This window comes from Nannobrachium achirus (genome assembly GCF_963921795.1).
Source record: "Nannobrachium achirus genome assembly, chromosome: 12".
Classification (NCBI taxonomy): domain Eukaryota; kingdom Metazoa; phylum Chordata; class Actinopteri; order Myctophiformes; family Myctophidae; genus Nannobrachium; species Nannobrachium achirus.
Window position 1 is genome coordinate 42,043,532 of NC_137832.1, and position 21,948 is coordinate 42,065,479.

The window sequence follows — 21,948 nt, forward strand, 5'->3', positions numbered from 1 at the left end:
CCCCCTGATCACACACGCAGCAGCCTAACAACAGCAATGTGCGCTGATGTCTGGCATATCCATGGGGCTAACAATGACCATTTATGCTGATGTCGGGGTCGGGATCTCCACATTATGGTTGTGTGTGTGACTGCATGCACGTCCATATCTGGGCATAATCTGGGCACAGAGACAAACCCAGAGATAACTTTATATAGAAGAAATGAATTAGATGAGGCCCCACATTGTTTGAAGAATAACCTACAGTGAGTTGGATTTCCAAGGAAAACAGACCTTATATCATATCAGCCATGCAAGTTTTACGGCTCTAAACTAAACACACACCTGTGCACACCTGGACGCATGTCGTGAACACTCAAATTAACTTAAATGAATGCCCTATCACAACCACCACACACACACGCGCGCACACACACGCACACACACACACACACACACACACACACACACACACACACACACACACACACACACACACACACACACACACACACACACAATTACTGTTTTGATTTACTGCCCTATAGCAATAGGGTTGTGAAACAAGTGGCTGCTTCCCCATTTTTCCTGTTCGCCATCCTGAAATCATGAGGGTGGTTTCAGAGACAAACAAGCAGTCTTGCATGCATGCATGCCATGTGCACACATTTCACTAGAAAAAAAAACATCCATATTTCAAGTAGGTAAAGAGTTTGTAATGCTACAGTACAGTACAGTACAGTACAGTACAGTAGACCTACCTATAGTAATACGCTAGCCTAGATGTTATAATAGTAATAACCTTATTATCATTGTATAATAACCTTATTATAGTATAATAACCTCGTCAGTAGTAGTCTCCCATTGGATATGTGCATGATACAATTGCGTTTTGGGAATAGGAATTATAACATAACACAATTGCGTCATTATCATATGGCAACCGATGGATGATCATGAGGGACTATCATTAAAAATAATATTGAGGCTTTGAAGAAACGTGCGAAATCCATCAGGAACGTCGTAACAAAAAGTGCCTTGTGCTTGTTTGTCTTTGCCAGGCTGGCAAAAACACAGTTGTTATAACCATCTATAAGCATATACAATAAAATCGTGTATGTTGTAGAGGTAGACTAGAGACTATGGAATAGGGAGGATTATCGCCCAAACTGTGCGTGCAGCATCGGTGACCGCAGGGCTAAGAGACTATTTAAATTGCATCACCCCACACTTTTTAAACGAGGATGGGGGGGGGAAACTAATTCTCAATGGAAACTATTTAAATTATACTGCCTGGTCGCTCAGAAATGTATTATTTATTATTATTATTATCTATTATAACATTTGCACAACACCTAACCATTGTATTTATTCTAGTGAAAACACTCCAGGGTAAATGCTGGACAGAGAGAGAGAGAGCTAACAGTTGTGTCTTGACAACATACTCACGTTCTCCGTTATCTTGGACGTTCACCCTGCACCGCAGCACAACGACAAACCAACAAGTTGGACTTCGCATAACGGAAATGCGTTGTGAAGCACTTAAAGTGACTAAAACTGTCTGTTAAGAAGGAGAACAACAAATACACCGCGGTGGTCGAATAAGAATGCCAGCGTGCTAAAAAGTCCGTTGCCGTCGCTCTCATCGTGAGGCGCATTCAACAGATATCCTTCGTGTCAGAAGAAGAAAAAAAAAAGAAAAAAAAAAACTTTCAGGAAGGAAACTTAATTTAAACGCGGAAAAAAAGTGGCGACTCTCCTCATTTCCGCTGTCAGAAATGTGCCTGAGGTCTCTATGGTCCAGCTGCGTCACAATAGCCATCATTGTCCACCATCTTATTTCCGGCTTTGTACACGAAGACCATTTACCTTTCAAAATAAAGGGCCATGGACGGATATCGTTCTAAAAGGCAAGTGGAGAGGCACGGTCATAGATAGGTCTATATCTATGGGTACGGTGACGGTCACTGCTTCCCAAACCCATTTGCGGGTCGCAGACACATTTTTATGGGCCCCTTAATTTTTTGTTTGTTGCATTTTGTTTTTTATTATTATTGTACACTCATACACTCGACTTGATAGTCTACATTAAATGACAGACACACAAACAGTGCAATGATTTTTCATTAAGCAATTTCATTAATTAATAATAGAAACATTAAAGAAATTCCATAAATTAGAACAAAAATGTTTAAGAAGTAGTGATCTACAAGCTCACAACGAGGTGCGAAAAGTTGGCTATATGAAGATGCATTGCTTTTACTTTGAAAGCATCAAATCGCAGGTGGTTGTGTGACTTTTGTAGCAACTTGACGTGGACAGCATAACAAGCAGCTATGAGGTCTAGTGTGCGTGATGAATAAAATGCTGCGACTTAATAAAATGCTGCGACTTAGACCAGTGGTGCATAAAGTAGGCTAGGCTACTCAAGTTTTTAAATAAAAGTACAAATACTGCAATGTAGAAATAGGCCTACTCTGTTACGAGTAAAAGGTCCGGAATTCATTTACTTGAGTAAAGTACAAAAGTATTGGCATGAATATATAGAGCCTACTTAAAGTACAAAAGTAGAAAGTAGCCTACTAATAATGCAGAAGTTTTCAAATTGTAGTAGAGTGAAAAGTACAATATTTGCCTCTGAGATGTGGAAATATTTCAGTAAAGAAAGTAAAAGTAGCCTACCTCAAAAAGTACTTAGGTTTACACCACTGACCAAGTCTGGCCTATAGGGCCCGGCTGGCCAAGCGCAAATGTGTGTGTGATAACTCATGAATGGTTGACATTCTCCTTGTTGAAATATGAATTAGGCCTAGTCATCGTCTTAAATTATTCAAATTGTTAAAGATCCTATTCCCCTAGGTAGTGGAGGGGTTTGTTTACTTATTAATTATGTATTGCTGAAATGTTAGTCTAATCAAGTAGGCTATTGATTATGAAAAAACTGACATGGGGGGAAAAAAGAAAAGAATGCATCGCAATCAGCGTATGCAATACTGCTTCATGGCCAGACCTAAACAATTCGCGAATATCTACCGTATCTATGCATGTACAGATTCTGTAATTCTGAAATTATTATAATCACGTCGGAGTAGGCCTAAATAATCTGCCATGCACTCACAGTCTCACACCATACCCATCATCATGAATGATGCTCAGCCTCAGATAGGCTACTAGCTGGTGTGCACCCTCTAAAATTGATACAGAGCGACATCTGGCGGGAGTTGCCTAGATAGAACAAATAAAGTGCCGTTTTAATAGGTAGATTATGATGGCACATGGCGTTGTGCTTCCCTAAAGGTCTCATGACCACATTTGCACGTGCTAGCCTGTCATACTCACTGTTTTTCCCCCGCCATAGCCAAAAATTAGCCATGCAAAATGTAAAAAAGAAGAAAAAAACGATTTTCTTGTAGCTGGGCTTTAGAATAAATCTAATCCAAGATCTTCTGAAACATTTTAGAACTAGTGATTACAAGCATAAAGTGAAATAATGCTGTCCACAATGAGGCAATGCAATTTCCAACACCGTTTATTGATTTGTTTTCAAATCATTCCCATCTGTTCAATATTATCGGTTAAAGCAGGGGTCTTCAACGTTTTCAGGCTAATTTCTCTCTACACCAATGCTCTTTGCCGAAAATAGCCGATCTACAAGCTCACAGAGCACGAGGTGTTGTGAGCTTGTATTTTGACTTAAGTTCTCCCAATATGGACACTAGGGTTCAAGTGTTAATATAAAAAATGAGGGGAAAAAAAGGGTTCACACAAAGATTTGGAGGACCCCCTAGGGGTCCCGGACCCCCTGTTGAAGACCCCTGGGTTAAAGTTATAAAAAATGTACCACTTAAATAGCACTGGAAGCTTTACTGTGTATGTTCTACATATTTAAGTGAACTTAATAATATGTATGAATCAGTTATCTTTAAAAAAAAAAAAGGAAACAAATCTAGAGTTGCATTTGGGTTGCTTTTACCTCCTCATTTGGCACTCTTGAATAGAGATTAGTAGAATTGTCACCTTGTGGACATATTAAGTTGGTGTTTGAGAAATAAGTATGAGAAAATGTCACAATATTTACAAAGTTCAATTGCTAATACTGTATCATTGTTAGCTATATATAGCACAGTCTCAAAATAGCTGACATTTATAAAATACCATCCCAAATGTACCATTCATTTTACAGCAACATCTAGAGCATTCATTTAACTCTGAATATACATTGAGAAAAAGAAAGTCAAATTAACATGATAGTAGGCCTACTGTGCATGCAGACCATGGAACTGAGTCATTGTCAATGTCTCACAACTAAAGCCTGATCTCCACTCAAGACAGATTTATGGTATACTTTGTAATACAATGGTGTATGGACCGATAGGTGTCAAGCTCAATGAATGTGATGTATTGTGAACTTGTAGATCTGCTATTTATGGCATGGAATACCCTCGTATGATGGAGAAACAATTAGGCATGATAACAGATTCCACCAAGGCATAACTTTGGCAAATGACATATGTATATAGAGTAGTAGAAAGATGATTTTAAGAAATGAAACATTCCTTGTCACGGTTGCACTGTGATTATGGCAAAAAGAGAAAGGCACATGTAAAACAAAAACAAAACAAAGGAAAATTGTCATGTGTATGACCAAGGTAATACAAGGTAATACATATTGCATTGCATCCCTCTCCAGACTACTGGTGTTTCCAAAGAGGGGTGCGGCTCCCCCCCAGGCCCTATAATAATATAAAACGGACATAAAAAAGTAGAAAGCAGAAATAGTGAAAATCTACATGCTCACAACGCCTCGCAACGCAAGGCGTTGTGAGCATGTAGATCTGATATTTTCACAACAGAACCGTGTTATACAAAATGCTATGCCTCAACTCTTCAGGGTGGGGGGGTCCCCAGTTAAAATATGATTATTTTGGGGGCCGCGGCCTGAGGAGGTTGAGAACCACTGCACTAGTGCAGTGAGAGATGTCGCTCTGCCATCTCCCCTCCCACCAACACAGCTAACTGTGTTTGTTGGAGCGCCCAGCCAAGCCGACAGCACCATAGAGGAATCGAACCTCGGTCTCCACGGTGGTGGGCATGAACTTTACCCCAGCACCACCCAGACGATCTCCACAAGTAATTTATGTTTGAGTACTCACCGATACAGAGTATTAATAAGCTGTTTTTAAAATGCATCGTTCTGCATTTTATTTAAAAAGGGTTTGCCCCCTTGAAATTGAAACTCAAATCACAACTTATGGCCTAGCAGTGGTTTAACAACAAAAGAGCCATGGGCCTGTCACAACATGTCTCTCTAGTCTCTAGTCATGCGAACAATGTCACTTAGAAACGTGCAGTCAGTCATCCCTCCAGGTTATGGCAATGGTGCTGCTTAGAAACATGCAGCCATCCCTTTTTTTGTGTTACAGGTGATGAACAGCTAAATGCTACACAGGTGAACCTCTTAAATACTCCAAAATACCAGACATTGGACACTAAGAACTGCCTGAAGGTGAACATTCAAGTCAGAACAAAAGCAGGTAAATTAGTATTTAGCTGGCATCTCTGGCACTTTGCAAGGCCCCATTCCAGGTCTGGGCCTTCTCAATCATTCAGGTTGACCCATAGTCCTGCTTCAAACACGCAGTTTGAGTTTAAAGGACAACTTAGTTTGGTTCATATTTTAGATTGTAATTCGAGAAAATAAAATTCATTTATTGCTTAAATGGCTAAATATGTATTTTTTAAGATACAATAAACTGGCAATTTCTTTATTACTATTACAGTAACACTACTAGCCCCCATAAGTCACATCTGCCTATGAAATGCATGCCCCCACCAGTGGCACCCACTGAAATCAAAATCATTAAAATCGCTAATGCGTTGAAAACATCTCTAAAATATGAGTTGTCCTTTACAGATGCTGAGAGGCTAGTTGCAATACACTGACACTCATTCAGTAACATTCAGGGGTCAAATAAAGGCAAACTGTGATAAATAGCTAAATTACATTTGGATTTGATTGTATATAGTCAATTGTTTTCATTTAAACTTTTCATGAAATTGAATATTACAAATTAATTTGATTTTAAATCCATCATATAAAAATTAAACAAGTGACAAACATTAACATTTGATTTGTGTGACATCATTTGACTGCAGGCTAAAAAGAGCTAAAAATATCGGCATTGCTCTTAGCTCCCATCACCTTCCCCAATGCCCCTGGAGTCAACTCAGGGTTCTGCGGACATGCTCTCTGACATTCAACACCACAGTCCTCTAGGGTAGAATGTGCCCTTCCAGAAGAGGATATGGGCTGTTTTTCCCCAAAGCACGTTGGAGGCTTTGAGCATCTTTATTTCAATGACTGCCCCTCAAAGTTCACAAGGGCATAAAATGATTGAATGTTTGCAGTATCCAGACCTAAACTATGGACCCAAAGATGGTTAGCCAGGGAACATAATAACTGTTATGCTGTGTTTAGTGTGTTCACTCTTGTGAACAGCGAGTTTTTCTTCCATTCAAAGAACAGTGCTATAACGGAAGTTGGTCGTTTACTAGGCTAGAACAGTGCAGGAATTGTGGGGAGACAGAAGGAGAGTGGAAATGGTGAAACAAAAACATATGATTGAATTATTCTAAACTGCATCACTGGAGCACTGGAAAAAGTTGAAGCCAGCTCAACTTTATTTGCAGTGCATCATGCAGCAACAAGTGTTGGGGGTCAGTCTGTAGCTTCTGGCTTTCATTGAAAATTACGTTGTCACCACAAAGCCTGTTGCTTTGTCATGTGAACGTAGCATATTAATGCCCAATTTATAATTGGTTGCAACTTTACTTTGCCCAGTAGGCACGAGAAAATAAAAGTTAACACGGACACTTTATGAATTCAACCGCAATTTACACAATGCTCTTCATCTATCCGGTATCAGGTTCAGAGGAGTACGGCATATTAGTGTTCAGAGGAATGATGCTATTATGCAGAAAAGGAATGCATCTGTCTAGTTTACTGGTTGGTTCACTGGTTGGTTCCGTAACCATTCCACTCTCAGCTCCTCCACCTCTCGACCATACCAGTCATGGAGCTTGGAGAAGCAACCTGTGCCAGGGGAAACAGGACTCTCCAGAGAGGCTCCTCTCCTCCTGGGGGGCACTGGAGGCGGCCTCACCCCATCAGCACTACCTCCAGTCACACTCCAAGGGCCAGTGCCTGTACTTCCATCCCAGGGCACAGAGGATGAGGCCACCTCGCTATAGCCGTTGGCCAGCGTGATGGGCGCTTTACTCCACGCAACTCCATTTTCTTTGGAAGAACCAGCGGTGAACTGCAACTCATCCTGGAGGTTCTTCTGGGATGACAACGACGAAGAGGAAGAAGATGAAGAAGAGGAAGAAGATGCTCCAGACCGGGAGCGCACAACATGGTTTCTCCTTGTGATTTTGGACTTGCCTGGTGTGCCTCCTGCTCCTGCCATGCCACAACCACCAGCCTCCTGGATCTCCTCCAGCTGTTTCTCCAGCTCTTTCACCACCAGCCTCATGTAGTCAAAGCTGGCCCTGGATAAGGCCTTCACCCATGACTCCATCCCCGCTTGGTTATCGGCAGACATCTTGTAGGCCCGAGCTTTGGCACAGTCAAACTTGACGGCAAAGGCAAACTCCTCAGAGGACTCGCAGAGCTCCACGGTGCAGCCTTCAAGGACGATGACGCCAATGGGTTCGCGACTCTCTCGTTCTTCAAAGTAGAAGAGCATGTTGCCTTTCAGCACAAACCAGCGGCGGTGGTAGGCTGTGTTGCGCTCGCCTTTTTTAAACAGGAAGCCTGTCTTGTCTGGCGGGGAGTCGCAGGTGGCATAGTGTGCCACGCTTCGTTCGTTCAGCTTCATTTCTCCTCTTCCTCCCTTTCTTTTGTGGGTGGTAGACTGGTCTATATAGTAAAACACAAGCACAGCAGACATACAATGTGGTAAATTGACTTCAAGTCCTACAGTATGATCAAATTTCTCTTGTCTCTTCCTAGAACAGCACAAATAAAGAAATAAATGCCAGTACAAAGGACCCCAATGGAAACAAGCCATAGGTTTTCTTGGGTTTAAAATCCTCTTAGCAGACCTTGTATTGAACTGTTCCTGTGCTTTTTTTTTTGCAAAATAACTGCAAATAAATTATTCAATCAATCAAAAGACTCTAGACTCCAAAATGTAATTCAAACTACATTGCAAAAACACGGACATTCAGACAATACAAACAAAGCAATATGCAACTAATGCTTAGTGATTACAGTATGCAAGTAGACTTGTTGTGAAACAGTGAAATTCCATTCCTAGATAAGATGGAATGACCAATGTCTTGTGACTATTATATAAGAGGGATGTGATTCTGTATACAGTACAACTAATGCCAATTTAATGCTGAGGAAACCATTTTTCACCAGAACTAGTGTGCTTGTGCAAAGTCCAAAGACATGTGTTGTGTCTAAAGAAACCATATTCCAAGATATTCTTCATATTATGGCCTGAACTGTAAAACGATATTCTGTAATCTGCTACTCATAGCTGACTCACTCGTCTACCACTAGAATGGGAAAACACATGGTGGTATGCATTGATCTATAGGTTCTATAGAGGATAAGAGACAGAAGTCCTTCTCCACTCTCCAGCATTTGTTAATCTAGAGGTCAACAGGACAGTGCCCATTGTTTTGTAAACCATCTGCCTGGTTCTCTCAACTCTTCTCCAGACACAAGGTTATGAACTATTCACAGATTCTCGTTCTTAATTCAGTCTAATCCAGTCTAATATAAAGCCTATACGACACTCGCACACAGATGTGTGTGTTGTACTCACGTTTATCTCATATCCAGTTGATATGCCGCCCACACCACTCTCCTCCCTCAGACCCTCACAGCTGGTGATTTATAGCTCAAAATGCAACATTTCTTCATTAGACTCTGGAAAGAAGAATGCGACAGGGTTTAGGCTATAACTTAAATTATATATTGCCACAATTTCCATCGCATGGATTAACCGCAACGGCACAGAATTATTGGTATACAAAGTACAGGACGCCCTTGTGTGTGAAATCTGTGAATGTATATCCTTCCTAATCTTTTTTAGAAATGATTCAGTCTCAAGCGTACCGTCGTTGGTCACACCGTCACGCGCATTTGACACATCAGCAATTTCCTGCAATCGCAGCAGTCTTTCCGTTTTTCTTTTCGGGCTACGGCTCTAAAAAGATGCACTGAGACGTGACAACAAGGCTCTGGATATGAACAAAAGACTTCTCATTAGCTTAGCCACTTAATACAGCAGAATTTAGTTTCAGTTGTTCCCCCAGCGTCCGCACTTGCAGTCAAGGGAGTTCACTATAAAGCAAAGAACTAGCTAAACGGTTTGAGCTAATTATATTGTTGTAACACAAAATGACGCGTTTCTTTCTTACTGATCGGTCCATACATACCTGTGGCCAAGAGGATTCTTCTGCCAGATGTTTTCGCTGATCGTCTTCCTTCTCCAGACTTGCTTCAGACTTCCATGTCACGTGACCATTCTGGTATAAAGCGAACGTGTTTTGTGTGTGCGGTCAGTTCAAGTGGGCGGATCACTATAGGTTCACACTTCACAGTGCAGGATCACCTCCCCCATCCCGGCGACTGCTTTAGAAAACATTCGCACCCTGACTACGCTTTAAAAGACTGTCTGCATCTGTGTTGACTGACTCGCAGCTAGCCTTCAAAATGTCAGATTTTCGGCATTATTGTTGTGTCAATGTGTCTTACAGAAACCATATTCCAAGATATTCTTCAATCTTCATACCATGGCCTGCCCTGAACTGTAAAACGATATTCTGTAATCTGCAATCTGAGGCTAAAGTTCTCATAGTTGATTCACTCATCTGACACCTATGGGAAAACACATGGTGATATTATTCATTGAGCTCTAGCCTCCAGGCTGATAGAATATCTACAGCATTTGGGTGTGAAGCATTAGCATCCCATTTGTTAATCTAGAGGCCAACAGGACAGTGCCCAAACCCATTCACCCAATGTTTTGTAAACAACGTTTTGAAGGGTAGCCTACCCTTTATGTTTAGACAGGATCTAATGCAGTCTAATATGTACTATCATTCCTATATAATAGAGTGCAATCGTTAAATAGATTTGATGAATGAAAACACAATTTAAAGGGATAAATGCGTAATATAGTAGCCTCACACATGAATTGAGTACAGGACCATTGAAACAAGCCATAGGCTTTCTTGGAAAAACATTTTAGCAGACCTTGCATAGCCTACTGTAGGCTACTTTCCTGTACCAGTCTCTCTGCAAACTGTTAATAAAGTATTAAATCAATCAATCTGCCTTTTCTTTGTGTAGGCCTAATATTTAGTTCGATGATCCATCCCTATATTGTATAGGCAGGCCTATATTATGTTGTTGGTGTGTTTATACAATTTATTCATCAGAGACAGCGCTTGTTGTCAGTAAGGTCGGGGCCATGATGACCTTTGCACTGTTGCTCTGGTATCAGCTTGTCTATCTTCAATGAAATGTTGTCTACTAACCATGATTGATTAAGTACTCTCTAAATATTTGCTTGTAATGCCCTTTCATTCATCTGTGAGTTTGAACCTCATAAAAAGCTGACATTAGAAGTGATCATTGTCAAATTAATTTCAAAATAGATCAGTCAAGTCAACCTGAAAATAATCAGTGGAAAAATAAAAGTCCAGAGAGAGAGAGAGACCCGGATTAAGTGCAAAGTGTTTACTTCTCACCAGTAATTTCCCATCAGTTTGTGAACACAATCAACACATAACAAAACACCATTGACAGCTGTTTGAGACATTCCGCCCCTCTCTCGAGTGGATACTGTATCTGTTCAATGGTGGCCAGTGCCACAGATGTTTGTGTCCAGTGAGGACAAAGAGGTGGAGTAGTGTGATGCCCCCTGCTGGGGTGTTGGAGTAAGATTATGTGGACAGACCAACTGTTGTTGCTCTACATTTCAATATTTGTCCCATGCCCCTGATTTAGCTTTCCTATTTGGAACCAAGATGGCAGAGCTCTGTGCCTGTATGGATTTGGATATTTGCTCATCTGTAACATATAAGTTTATATTTGGCTCCTTGAAAGTTTGAATTGACCTGGCCAATGTAAAAGTGCCATTATTCAGGGAATGTATATGTCTGATTAGCCATTGACTCTGTGTAACAATAACAAAACAAGGAAACAGATAATGGCTAATATATAGGTTACTTCATCTGACAGTGTTGCTCACCCAAAATAATACACTTTCAGGAAATATCGTATTATCTGTTACACGGTCGTATAACAGAATGGGGAAAGCTTCTCAGTTCATTATGGAATGGAGAGTGAAACACCTATCTGAGCTAACAACAGGCAGTCTTTCCACAGCAAATGCATAGAAAAACACAGTGATGAAGGGACAAAGTGGAAGAGTCAGTCGTGCATTCATGCCTCCTCTCAGATAAAGCACAACTGGGTATTTGGTTTATGCAATTTCTCTCCTTATCCACACTAAACCTTCTCTCACATCATACAGGCCCTTTCATAAAATTATAACATCAACAATGATGCATTAGTTTGTCTTCTATATAGTTTTCTACTGTTCTGTTCATTATCCTGTAATGCACTGCTGAGAAACATACGTACAGTATACGTCAAGAGAATATCAGCGATCTTCAACATACCCCTCAGTCATCCAGTCCAATATAAAAAATATCATCTCTTTAAATGTTAAAGTCTCTGTAGAAAATGCTTGAAATATATATTAAACATGTACATGTATATTTATATACAAACAAAATTTGATGCAAATTATTCTCTCTTAATAAAGGATCCTTTAAAGTCGCACCTATGCCATACTACAGTGTATCGCTGCATGTTATCGTGGAAAAATAGCTTGCATGGCACCAGGTGATCACGTTGACTTCAATGTACAATGAACATAATCTCTGAATACAGATCAGTGATGATGTCATCATTATTTTCAGATCTTTTGTTTTTTCTGATGCCACATCATGAATGTGGTCAGTGCTATGTGGCACGTGACGTTCCTTTCTCCGCGTAGTCCAACAGTCCCAACAGAATGTTTTCATCACAGGCAGACTGGTTGCGGTTGATCTTTCCAGACACAATTCACCAATAGTTGTAATAGACCCTATTCACGGCCCGCCCGCCCACGCACGCACACTCAGCGAATTTCTCAGCAACTTCCTGGTGCTGACGTCAGCTTTGGAGGGTAAAATAACATAGAAATTGCTGGACTTAAAGCCAACAAATCATTATTTCAAGTAAATTATAACGCTTTGTGCCTTTTACTATCTTGTTTTCTTGATCATGCTAGCCGTATTTTATACATTACTCTTTGGAAATTGCATTACATTTGCGATTTCTGTGTTAACTCTATGGGATATTAGTAGTTTTTCCCCTTCAACCGTGACGTCAGCACAAGGAAGTTGCGTAACGTGAATTCGGTCAATAGGGATGGTGATTCACACACTTCTCGTGGCCGCATTCAACCTGGCGTTACCATTTTGGAGAAATGTATTTTCAAATGATTTCAGCCCACTAATACCCCAATAGCCTGGGGTAAATTATAGAATTTTATGTGATTAAAGGCTATGCACAGTGCAATAGCATATCGTATATGAGACCACGGTTGACATCTTTATCCCTCTACAGTAAATAAACTTTGAACAACATTTAATCTTGCCTCTTCATTGACAAACCAGGAAAGGTGTCCCCTAAGGGAATCTTCAATCTGATCTGTTATGACAATGTCAATATTGTATTTCAATTTCAACTGTAAATTCATCAGTCTATGTGAACTTACGTGAATACACTCCCCCGCCCCCCCCACCCATTTTGCTTGAACATTTTGACCAGATGGCACACTTCCTCTGCAGAACACTGTTGTGCCAGCACGTTGATCACTGTCCTGTATTATTTGGCCAGGGCTAGAAAGTCACGACTCCCGTTGTCTGGCAGCCAATGGGGACTCAAGGAGGGGACGTGCTCGGACTCGGCTATGGCTCCTTGTTGATCAGTTTTCGAAAACAAACATTCCTTCCTCTCACGTCTCGGTGAGCCCTGCAAGGGGGAAGAAGGAGGAAACAGATTAGTGTGTGTTCTGATAGCACAGATACAGTAATAGTAGACCCAATGGAACGAGCAGAGTTGTCTCAACAGCAGAGAATTAAACAGATCGGATAAAGTGTCCAGCCACAATGCTACTAACAAGGACAAACTGGGGAATTTTGAATTTTACACTAGCAACACACACGCACGCACACGCACGCACGCACGCACGCGCGCGCGCGCGCACGCACACACACACACACACACACACACACACACACACACACACACACACACACACACACACACACACACACACACACACACACACACACACACACACACACACACACACACACACGCTACGTTACGTTCACATATAACAAGTATTCTTGAACACAGTAGTTCATGCATAAATCGTTGATAACCAAGAGCATACAGTATACTGTACAGTGTATAAGAGTCCATCTATGGATGCAGAAAACCACTCTCCTCTGGAACAGAATCCCAATATGTAACACTGCATCCTTTAAGCAGTTGATACGTTTAAACTGCGGTATGGCATGTTTCTTCCAGTCTGTAGACAAAAGTACACAATACTCCCAAACGGTGACCTCTACTGACCTCGTCAATGACAACTACGGTATGTCTGGTCTAATTGCTGTAACATTTGGCGAAAAAACAAAACAAAAACATCACTGTCATCATAACTTATAGTTTGAACATATGAAACACATGATAGCTGTCTGTTCGTTTAAACAGAAGATAGAGCATACACTACAGTATGGCATTTTTTATATGAAAACCCATATATTTAACCAAGTATCCTGGATCGTAGCATATGTCTGGCATTTGAAAAAAAAAAAAAAAAAAAAGCTTGAACATAAGTTTGGAATTCAGCGAGTTATGATTTATTTTAACCGTGGAGAGACCTCCTGCTACAATAGATATAAATGGGGCATACATGCATTGCATTAGGATGCATGGCTTTCCCTACCCATATGGTGGCTGCATTGACACATCGGTCCAATTAACAGCAGCAGTCAATGCATCTGTGTGTATACATGTGTGTATAGTATATCTATGAGAATTCTGACCTTATAGTAATAATAATAATAAATAATAATAGCTTGAATTTATATAGTCTTTCATGAACCCAAGGATGCTTTACAGTACATCAAAAACAATACAGCTAATCAAATTAATAATGGGTGTGTTAAATTTGAGTGCTGTCTATATGCTTACTTATTACGTAGTACACCCTCTATCTTGCAAACCGTTCTACTCAAGACTTTAAATTCGCCACACACGTGTTCCAGCCAGGCCACTGTCTATGACCCAGCCTCGAGTGGATAGACAGTTGTCCAGAACCACCACAAAGGGCTCTGGCCAGGCTCTGTACCACCACAGGGCTCTGGCCAGGCTCTGTCCCCAGTCCCCACAACTGTCCTATTTCCAGCCTCTGAGCGAATTGATTGCTATGGCAACCCCTAAGTAACTGTGGATATAAACCTACTAATATAGACTACGCAGTACGCACCCATTACCAAATGCAATCACGCGTGACACCAGAATGTCTGTGCACCCCAAAGTGAAAATATTCTTGTACGTTAATTGGATCAGTATAACTGATGTCTGATGTGTTAATATTACTAGTCCTTGCTCGTTCGAACATATGTGCTCCGAATTATGTGCAGAGTTTGGGTTTTGGGGTGTGCACAGTATGTGAGGGATAAGATGGGCAGTATTTGAAATACATGTATTTGAAATACGTATTTGAAATACCTTTTTGTATTTTGTAATTTGTATTTGGCTGGGACGGAAAAAAATTGGATGTAATTTGTATCAAAATACTTTCAGGTCTAGTATTTTCTGTATTTGAAATACAAAATACTTTTTATGTAATTTTATTCTCAAATGGACACATTTTAAACATTCACAAAGGTTTAAACTGTAGGGTAAAGACACATTTTCTTTCAATCTAATTTGCTGGTGGTTTGTGTGTGTGTGTGATACAGCCATAGCAATTGACTTTGGTTTGCTTCAAATGTATCGTGCATTATGATTACAATTTCGAATTACTTGCGCGCAAGTACTGCGTTCATCTGCGTATGTCTGTATGTAGGTAGGTTGGTAGGTAGGTAGCTGTGTGTGTTTAAGCATGTAGCACAATAAGGGACCAGCATTTCTGGCAATGTCATCATTAACAGCCAATGAGGGACCAGCATTCCTGGTGAGGTCAGTGGTGATATCACTTGCATCGCCAGTGGTGATGCCAGTGGTGATGCCAGTGGTGAGCGCACCTCATGGCGGGCTCTGCTGGCGTACAAGCAGGCCATACATGGCCTACTTGTGCACAAGGAGCAAGTTGGCACCTCAACAGAGTGCAGTTTTAGTTATTACTAGCTCTTACCCGTTCAAAGATATGAGCTCCAAAATGATGTGCAGTGTGTGGGTTATGGGCACACATTATATGAGGGATGGAAAGTAACTTTAACTGGTGCTTGCATGATGTAGGAGCATCAATGTAAGAAACCCGTTTCCTTTAATGGCTACAAAGATAATTTCACAAAGATGAACACAATCCATCTCTCACCGCCCACATATGCATGCACGAGCACACTCGCGGGGAATTCACGGGACCGCGCCCGCTCGCCCCGCCAGTTAATTTAATACTTGGCAGTCAATCTATAAAAGTACTAATCATTGCATCAATTTTTATAAAAAGTATTTATGTATTTTCAAAATACAAAATACGTATTTGAATCTTAAATACATTTCTCTGGCCTGTATTTATATTTTGTATTTTGATACATTTTTTGACCCAGTATTTGTATTTTGTATCAAAATACGTTTCAATGTATTTTCGCCCATCTTAAGGATTCTCAGATGTAATGTTGGAGAACCCAGATGACGTATCAGTGATGTCAGTCATCTCCAAATTTGACCATGGTGGAGCGCATGTGCAGTACAGGCGGCGGTATCATGATGTCAGTTATCTCAAATTTTGGCACTGTTTATGTCTGTGATGTCAGGTATATCAGACAGACATCAGACAGACATACATTCGGTCGTTTATTACTAATATGTGAATAATATATTTTCACTTTGTAACACACTTTCTGGAGGCTTGTGCCGAATTTGACTGATGAGCGTTCTTGACCTTCTGCTGATCAGAAATGCGCTCTTGTGTCAATGCGTTTCAAACTTTCTGCATTTAATGATAATGTAATGATTGTTAAGTAGGCCTATATATGATTTGAACATGCACGGAACATCTTTATCAGACCTGAATTTACCCTTCAGTGTCTTGTTATCCCAAACATGACAGGATATCACTGGTTTTACAGCAATTTGTAGCAAATGTATAAGTATTGGGTCTTAAAATGTTATTACGGTATACATGTGTACATGGATTTCGCCCCTTCACATATAAGATATAAAATATCATATAAATGTTAAACCTGCTATTGATCAATGCGTTTCTGCGTTTACGTGTGGACTCGGTGGACAGACATAAGATTTTCTTTTTTAACTGAGAAACAGAGAGGAATATCCATACTCGTGTGGCCGGGGCCTAAGCTTCATTTGGCCATCACTCATACCAGTCCAATTCCCCACACCTGCCATTTGATTACTTATTCAATCCACTTTCCAGAGTCACTTTGCACTCAAGAAGTTGTGGGCCTCTAGATTTACTATCTTCACTATTTTTGAAAATCTTTCCGGAGTTTTTGATTATTTTTCTTTTCTTTTTTCCTTCACATTTTCTAAATATTTGAAAACATTTTTGAACATTACTGCCCATAATGCCATGCCAAACATATGGATGCCAGGTTGATTGAAAGTGGTTAATTCTTTTGACCCCATTTGGGCCACCGGATTTATTATGGTAAGCTGTGTGTAATAAGAGTCTACTTCTTCAAATGAAAAATACGAGGTGTCAAGGAAAGTAAGCTGGTTGAAATGGCTCCAGGCTATTACTCCAGGGTGGGGGTGGGTCACTAATTGATGTTTGGCTTCGACATTCATTTTCATAATAAGTCTGCACCAGTGCAGTATCACTGGGAGGGGGGGTCGGGGTAATATTCACTGTTATTTAAGGTGACCTGGAATCGCTTTTGATCTTCTATGCCAGCCAAGTTGAGGCAGGATTACGTCATACACACAGATGCACGCACACACTCACAAACAGAGCAAATATTTACAGAACAATGATACCCTGCTAATTAGCATACATACCACAGTAATAACATTCATGCACAAGTGCATGCAATGTCTGCACTGCACACACAAACGTTTTGCATGTTACATAGAGAAACACTTAGTCATTATATAATTAGAATAAACCTCACGCACAAATGCACGCACACGCACGCACGCACGCACGCACGCACGCACGCACGCACGCACGCACGCACGCACGCACGCACGCACGCACGCACGCACACACACACACACACACACACACACACACACACACACACACACACACACACACACACACACAACAAGCAATCATACTTAGTAGAACTGAGCCGCCAGCCACACTTTGTTTCTGCATGAAATAAAAAGCCTTCCCATTTGCAAAGGAAAATGTCCTGGCCTCTTGCCTCTCCCATAGTAAATAGCTGGCGTTTCTTCAATATTTCTTAGTCCATTCTGGAATGGTGCAGGGAGTACAAAGACCCATCTGGGTCACAGTAGCTCTGTTAAAGCTGATCCTTTTGTTGGCATATAGGTTTCCATCCATAAGCAAGGTGCAGCAGCTGAGCCCCCTAAATTTTTGCCATTGCCAAAGGAGTGAGATGGTCGGTCACCCTCTGAAGTCTGCTTTACCACAGAAGATTTTCATCTCACTCTAAAGCCCTCAATCTCACACTAATACATATTGATGCATACTGTTATCCAGGCCTTTCTACACTCAGATATATGAACCTATGCGTCTGCGAAATACACATACAGTACTGTACCCGTGTACACGCAGGCATAATTCAATTCAATTCAATTTTATTAAAGTGTCAAATAACTGTCTCAAGATGTCTCAAGATGTCTCAAGACACTTTACATGTAGAGCAGATACCCCACAGTCCCACCTGGCCAAGCAATTTAGATATCCATACATACACACAAGCACACTTCTACATACAGTACATATGCATGCATGTACGTACGTATGCACGTATGCATGTGCCACACAGACACATGCACACACACGCACGCAGGCATGCATTCAACATCACTTTGTCTGAGTCACAGATAAAGAAGCACTGAGACAAGCCATTATCCATGCCTAATGGGCACTAGATTTACTTTTGAATGTTCTGATATTTGCCAATGTAGGTCAAGTAATTTTGTATTGTAATGAACTGCACATATCTCCGTTACAGATCAGATGTCTCCATTACAGATGTAATGCCCACAACAGTACAATTATTTGGCTTTCATTTTGCTTAATGCTTCCCCCTTTTCTACAGTTTCATCTCCAACGATGACAGTGAAATGCAGCCAATTGAGGGGAACACAAATGAAAGCGAACGATGCATGAAAAACAGTGATGAGCAAGTAGACAATCTAATCATGTCCCTTCTTGGTGAACCATCAACGATCAGACAGACAAAGAGGAATGATGGCAAATTAATATTCACTGGTAAAATCTGGGTCTCAATTCTGACACATTTGGTATTTTTATTGAATTGCTGCAAGGCATGCATTCAAAAATCTTGATATGTTGGAAGACAAGCAATAATGCAAAAAACAATATATTCAGGTGGCCATAGGAGCAAGTACCAATTACTGTAACTTGCACTTTTGGAATTATAAGTGGACATGTCAGACTAATTAATTCACATATTAAGGACTATGTGCAATAACTCGGGTGCAAAAAACTAACCATTCAATGTATAGGATTCAAATGGAAATACTGCCTTGTGTCTGAACCTACATGCTCCCTAGTTATAGAAGCAGCAGGCTATAGCTGATGTAAACTGTAAAAGTAGTTTCTCCACCCACACAGCCAGCACCCAGAAAGCCCTGCCAGACAGATACATGCAGTGGGAGGAAGAAGAAATGAAGTGAGCTGTCCCACCAGTGAAGTCAATAGTATTTGGGGGTTGGAACCGGGGAGAAGTACAGCCTCTGCATTCAGGAACTAGCTGTAACTTCATTGGAGGGTTACAGGACAAGGAGAGATCTTTTTTAGGGGTCCAAGCTGCAAAGATGCTGGCACCCTATTGTATCTGTTAGGATTATTCTTTCTTCTCCACTAACAGAAACCGTAACAGCTAGATCCCAAACTTGGCAGACAGGTTGGAAATCTCACCAACTACTCAGACATGTTTTTGTACCGAATGGCCTGAGAACAATTAAACTTTACATTTTGGCATATTACCTTAGAACCGTAAGTCTCACAAACAACAATCTTTTTTCAAGGATTCTGTGGGTCCAGTCAAATCTATCCATTTGTGCCTAGATAGATATTCCACTTCAACATTTTTTTATATTGTAAAAAATAAATAAAAATAAAAATAAAGATAAAGATAAAAGATAAAGTCACACACAGCTTGTTGATATCTATGTTTTGAATATATTGTCCAATTAACCTCAAAAGGGTGTGGTCAACACATAACTAGAAGAAAGTCGACAATTGTTGGGCCAATTATCACACAACTTGCTGAAAATGAAAACATTACCTGTCTTTCTTACTTTCCCATCTTGACATGACTTTACTTATAATAATGACTACATGTTTGCCATTTTGCCCTAGTCGAGAGAAAGACTCTTGTTCATTTGTATGTTCTGCAAAGACGGACCTATTTTGGTGCAGGAGTGTTTCAGGGAAACTTAGGAGAGAGTATATAGCAATATATAGTGTATTTGTGTGTGGCGGTAGCAATTACAACATGTTTCTTTGGGGGATGTACATACACGGAAATGATGGAAATATGAACACGACTCGGCCCCTAAGTATTGGAATGCGGACATTACCGCGATTGACTGCAAAGACGTACAGGCTTTTCTAGCTAACTACAGGTTTTTTTTTTGCTAACTATTAGCTTACTTGTGCTGACGTGAGCACGTGAGCCGTGAGCAAGTGAGCAGTGTTGAAGTCTCATTGGCTACAGCGCCAGCCAATGTGGAGAAAGTGACGGGAACTATGTAAATGAACCACTGATTACTAGAGCTGCGTCTCAAGTCCTTAAATTAGATCCTATTTCCTACCAATTCTTTCCCATTTCCTTGTATGTTAGTCCCACCCACTAACAATTGAACGCCCCTGCAAGGGAGTATCACCTGTGATGTTGTCATCAGAAATGGGACGTCTCCTCTTCTCTATTTCCTCAATGGGATGGACTAACATACAGGCAAGGAAATAGGAAATAGGATTTGATTTAAGGACTTGAGATGCAGCTTAGGTGGACCCTTTTCAACTAATAACAGTCCATATTGGCTTCAACCAGCAAATCACTGCTTTGTGGCCATTATTGTTTTTTTTCTGTTTCATCAAAATCTTTCTACTCTTTTCCTGTTCTTGGACCCTATTAATTGCCACTTGTGGCTACATTTTTAATTTCGTTTTTCATTGACCCACACACAGATACACCGAGGGCTACACTAGGGTTAGTATGAAAATGTATGAAAATGCTGCGGAGATGGTTGAAAAGAAAATGAACATCTGAGGTCGACAGCATTTTCTAATTGAAAATCTAAAATGCTATGCAGATGTCTCTCTGAGTCTCTGTACACTGTATCGGGTATGCTTTAGTAATAATAGCTCCCCCACCCACATTCAAATGGTGATACATGTTCACACAGCACAATACCAATGCATGCAGCTGCTGCTGCAGAGTGGGAGTGAAGCTTCATCCTTGCAAGAAGACAGAAAGACAGGGAGAGAGAGAGAGAGAGAGAGAGAGAGAGAGAGAGAGAGAGAGAGAGAGAGAGAGAGAGAGAGAGAGAGAATAGTGAGTGAGTGAGAGAAGTGGAGAGACAAACTTGGGTGGTTGCAGGAAGAGAGAGAGAGAGAGATGGAGAGTCAGTCAGAGACAGAGACTGAGGGCGAGAGAGAGAGGCAGGGTAAAAGGGAGTAGGTCAATGTAGGTGAGTCACTCCTGACTGAGTCACAATGGGGGCAGTGAGGATCCACTTTCTCCCTGGCCATTGCAAGTATTATTTTTTGGGGGGTGGTTCTTTATTTCTGAAATAGGAGAGACATGAGAAACAAGACCAGGGATCGGATTCGAACTCGGGTCCTCGCGGTTCACACGGAAAATGCACCAACTGGTGCCCAAACAGTGGGTCGGGACCCATTTGTGGGTCACGGACCAATTTTTATGGGTTGCAAGTGAATGAATACCTGTTTATTTTTGGTTTTGTTCTAAGTTATCATTTCATTTTTCATGGTATTTTGTATGTAATTTCATGAATAAATAATACATAAAATCAAAGAAATTCCATGAATTAGAAAATACATGTTTAAGAAACAGTGAAAATAGCAGATCTACAAGCTCATAACGCGTTGCGAAGGTCTGCTGTTTTCACTAGTTTGGGTCCCGGGCAAAAGTAAATTTTCTCTTTTGGGTCTTGAGCTAAATAGTTTGGGAACTACCACTGGTCTAAGTTGGTCGTTTACTAGGCTAGGTCTAGTCTATCCTGAGCCCTGGAGCAATGGTGCTCAGTTGCCACTTTAACAATGACCATATTCTGCAAGTCATTGTTGGTGAACATTATCATGCATTTCCAAAATCTTACAAATTGTTTTCAAAAGAGTGTTGTAGATTGCCATCACTCAAAAAACATTTTGAAAATAGGCCTACTAGTTGTTATAACACTGCAACACATCCTTTATCCATGGTCAGGGAGTAATATTT

General features: G+C 40.7%; 3 protein-coding genes across 3 annotated transcripts in view; 1 reads left to right on the forward strand and 2 right to left on the reverse strand.

The window, feature by feature from the left end:
* The window catches only part of sh2b3 (SH2B adaptor protein 3), a 78,458-nt gene extending 76,894 nt beyond the window's left edge, over nt 1–1,564 (reverse strand). Inside the window, exon 1 of the mRNA XM_080738883.1 lies at nt 1,429–1,564. The gene's annotated coding sequence lies outside the window, so the exon portion shown is untranslated. The remainder of the gene's footprint in view (nt 1–1,428) is intronic.
* hsd17b4 (hydroxysteroid (17-beta) dehydrogenase 4) overlaps nt 1–21,948 on the forward strand; it is a 148,283-nt gene that overhangs the window by 64,985 nt on the left and 61,350 nt on the right. The window lies entirely within an intron of this gene.
* LOC308295202 (sesquipedalian-1-like) lies at nt 3,621–9,518 on the reverse strand. Its single transcript, XM_080738200.1, has 3 exons — nt 9,436–9,518; nt 8,820–8,923; nt 3,621–7,900 (listed from the first exon to the last, which is right to left on the reverse strand). The coding sequence occupies exon 3, from the start codon at nt 7,857–7,859 to the stop codon at nt 6,975–6,977; it is 885 nt and encodes a 294-aa protein (XP_080594326.1). The 5' UTR covers nt 7,860–7,900; nt 8,820–8,923; nt 9,436–9,518; the 3' UTR covers nt 3,621–6,974.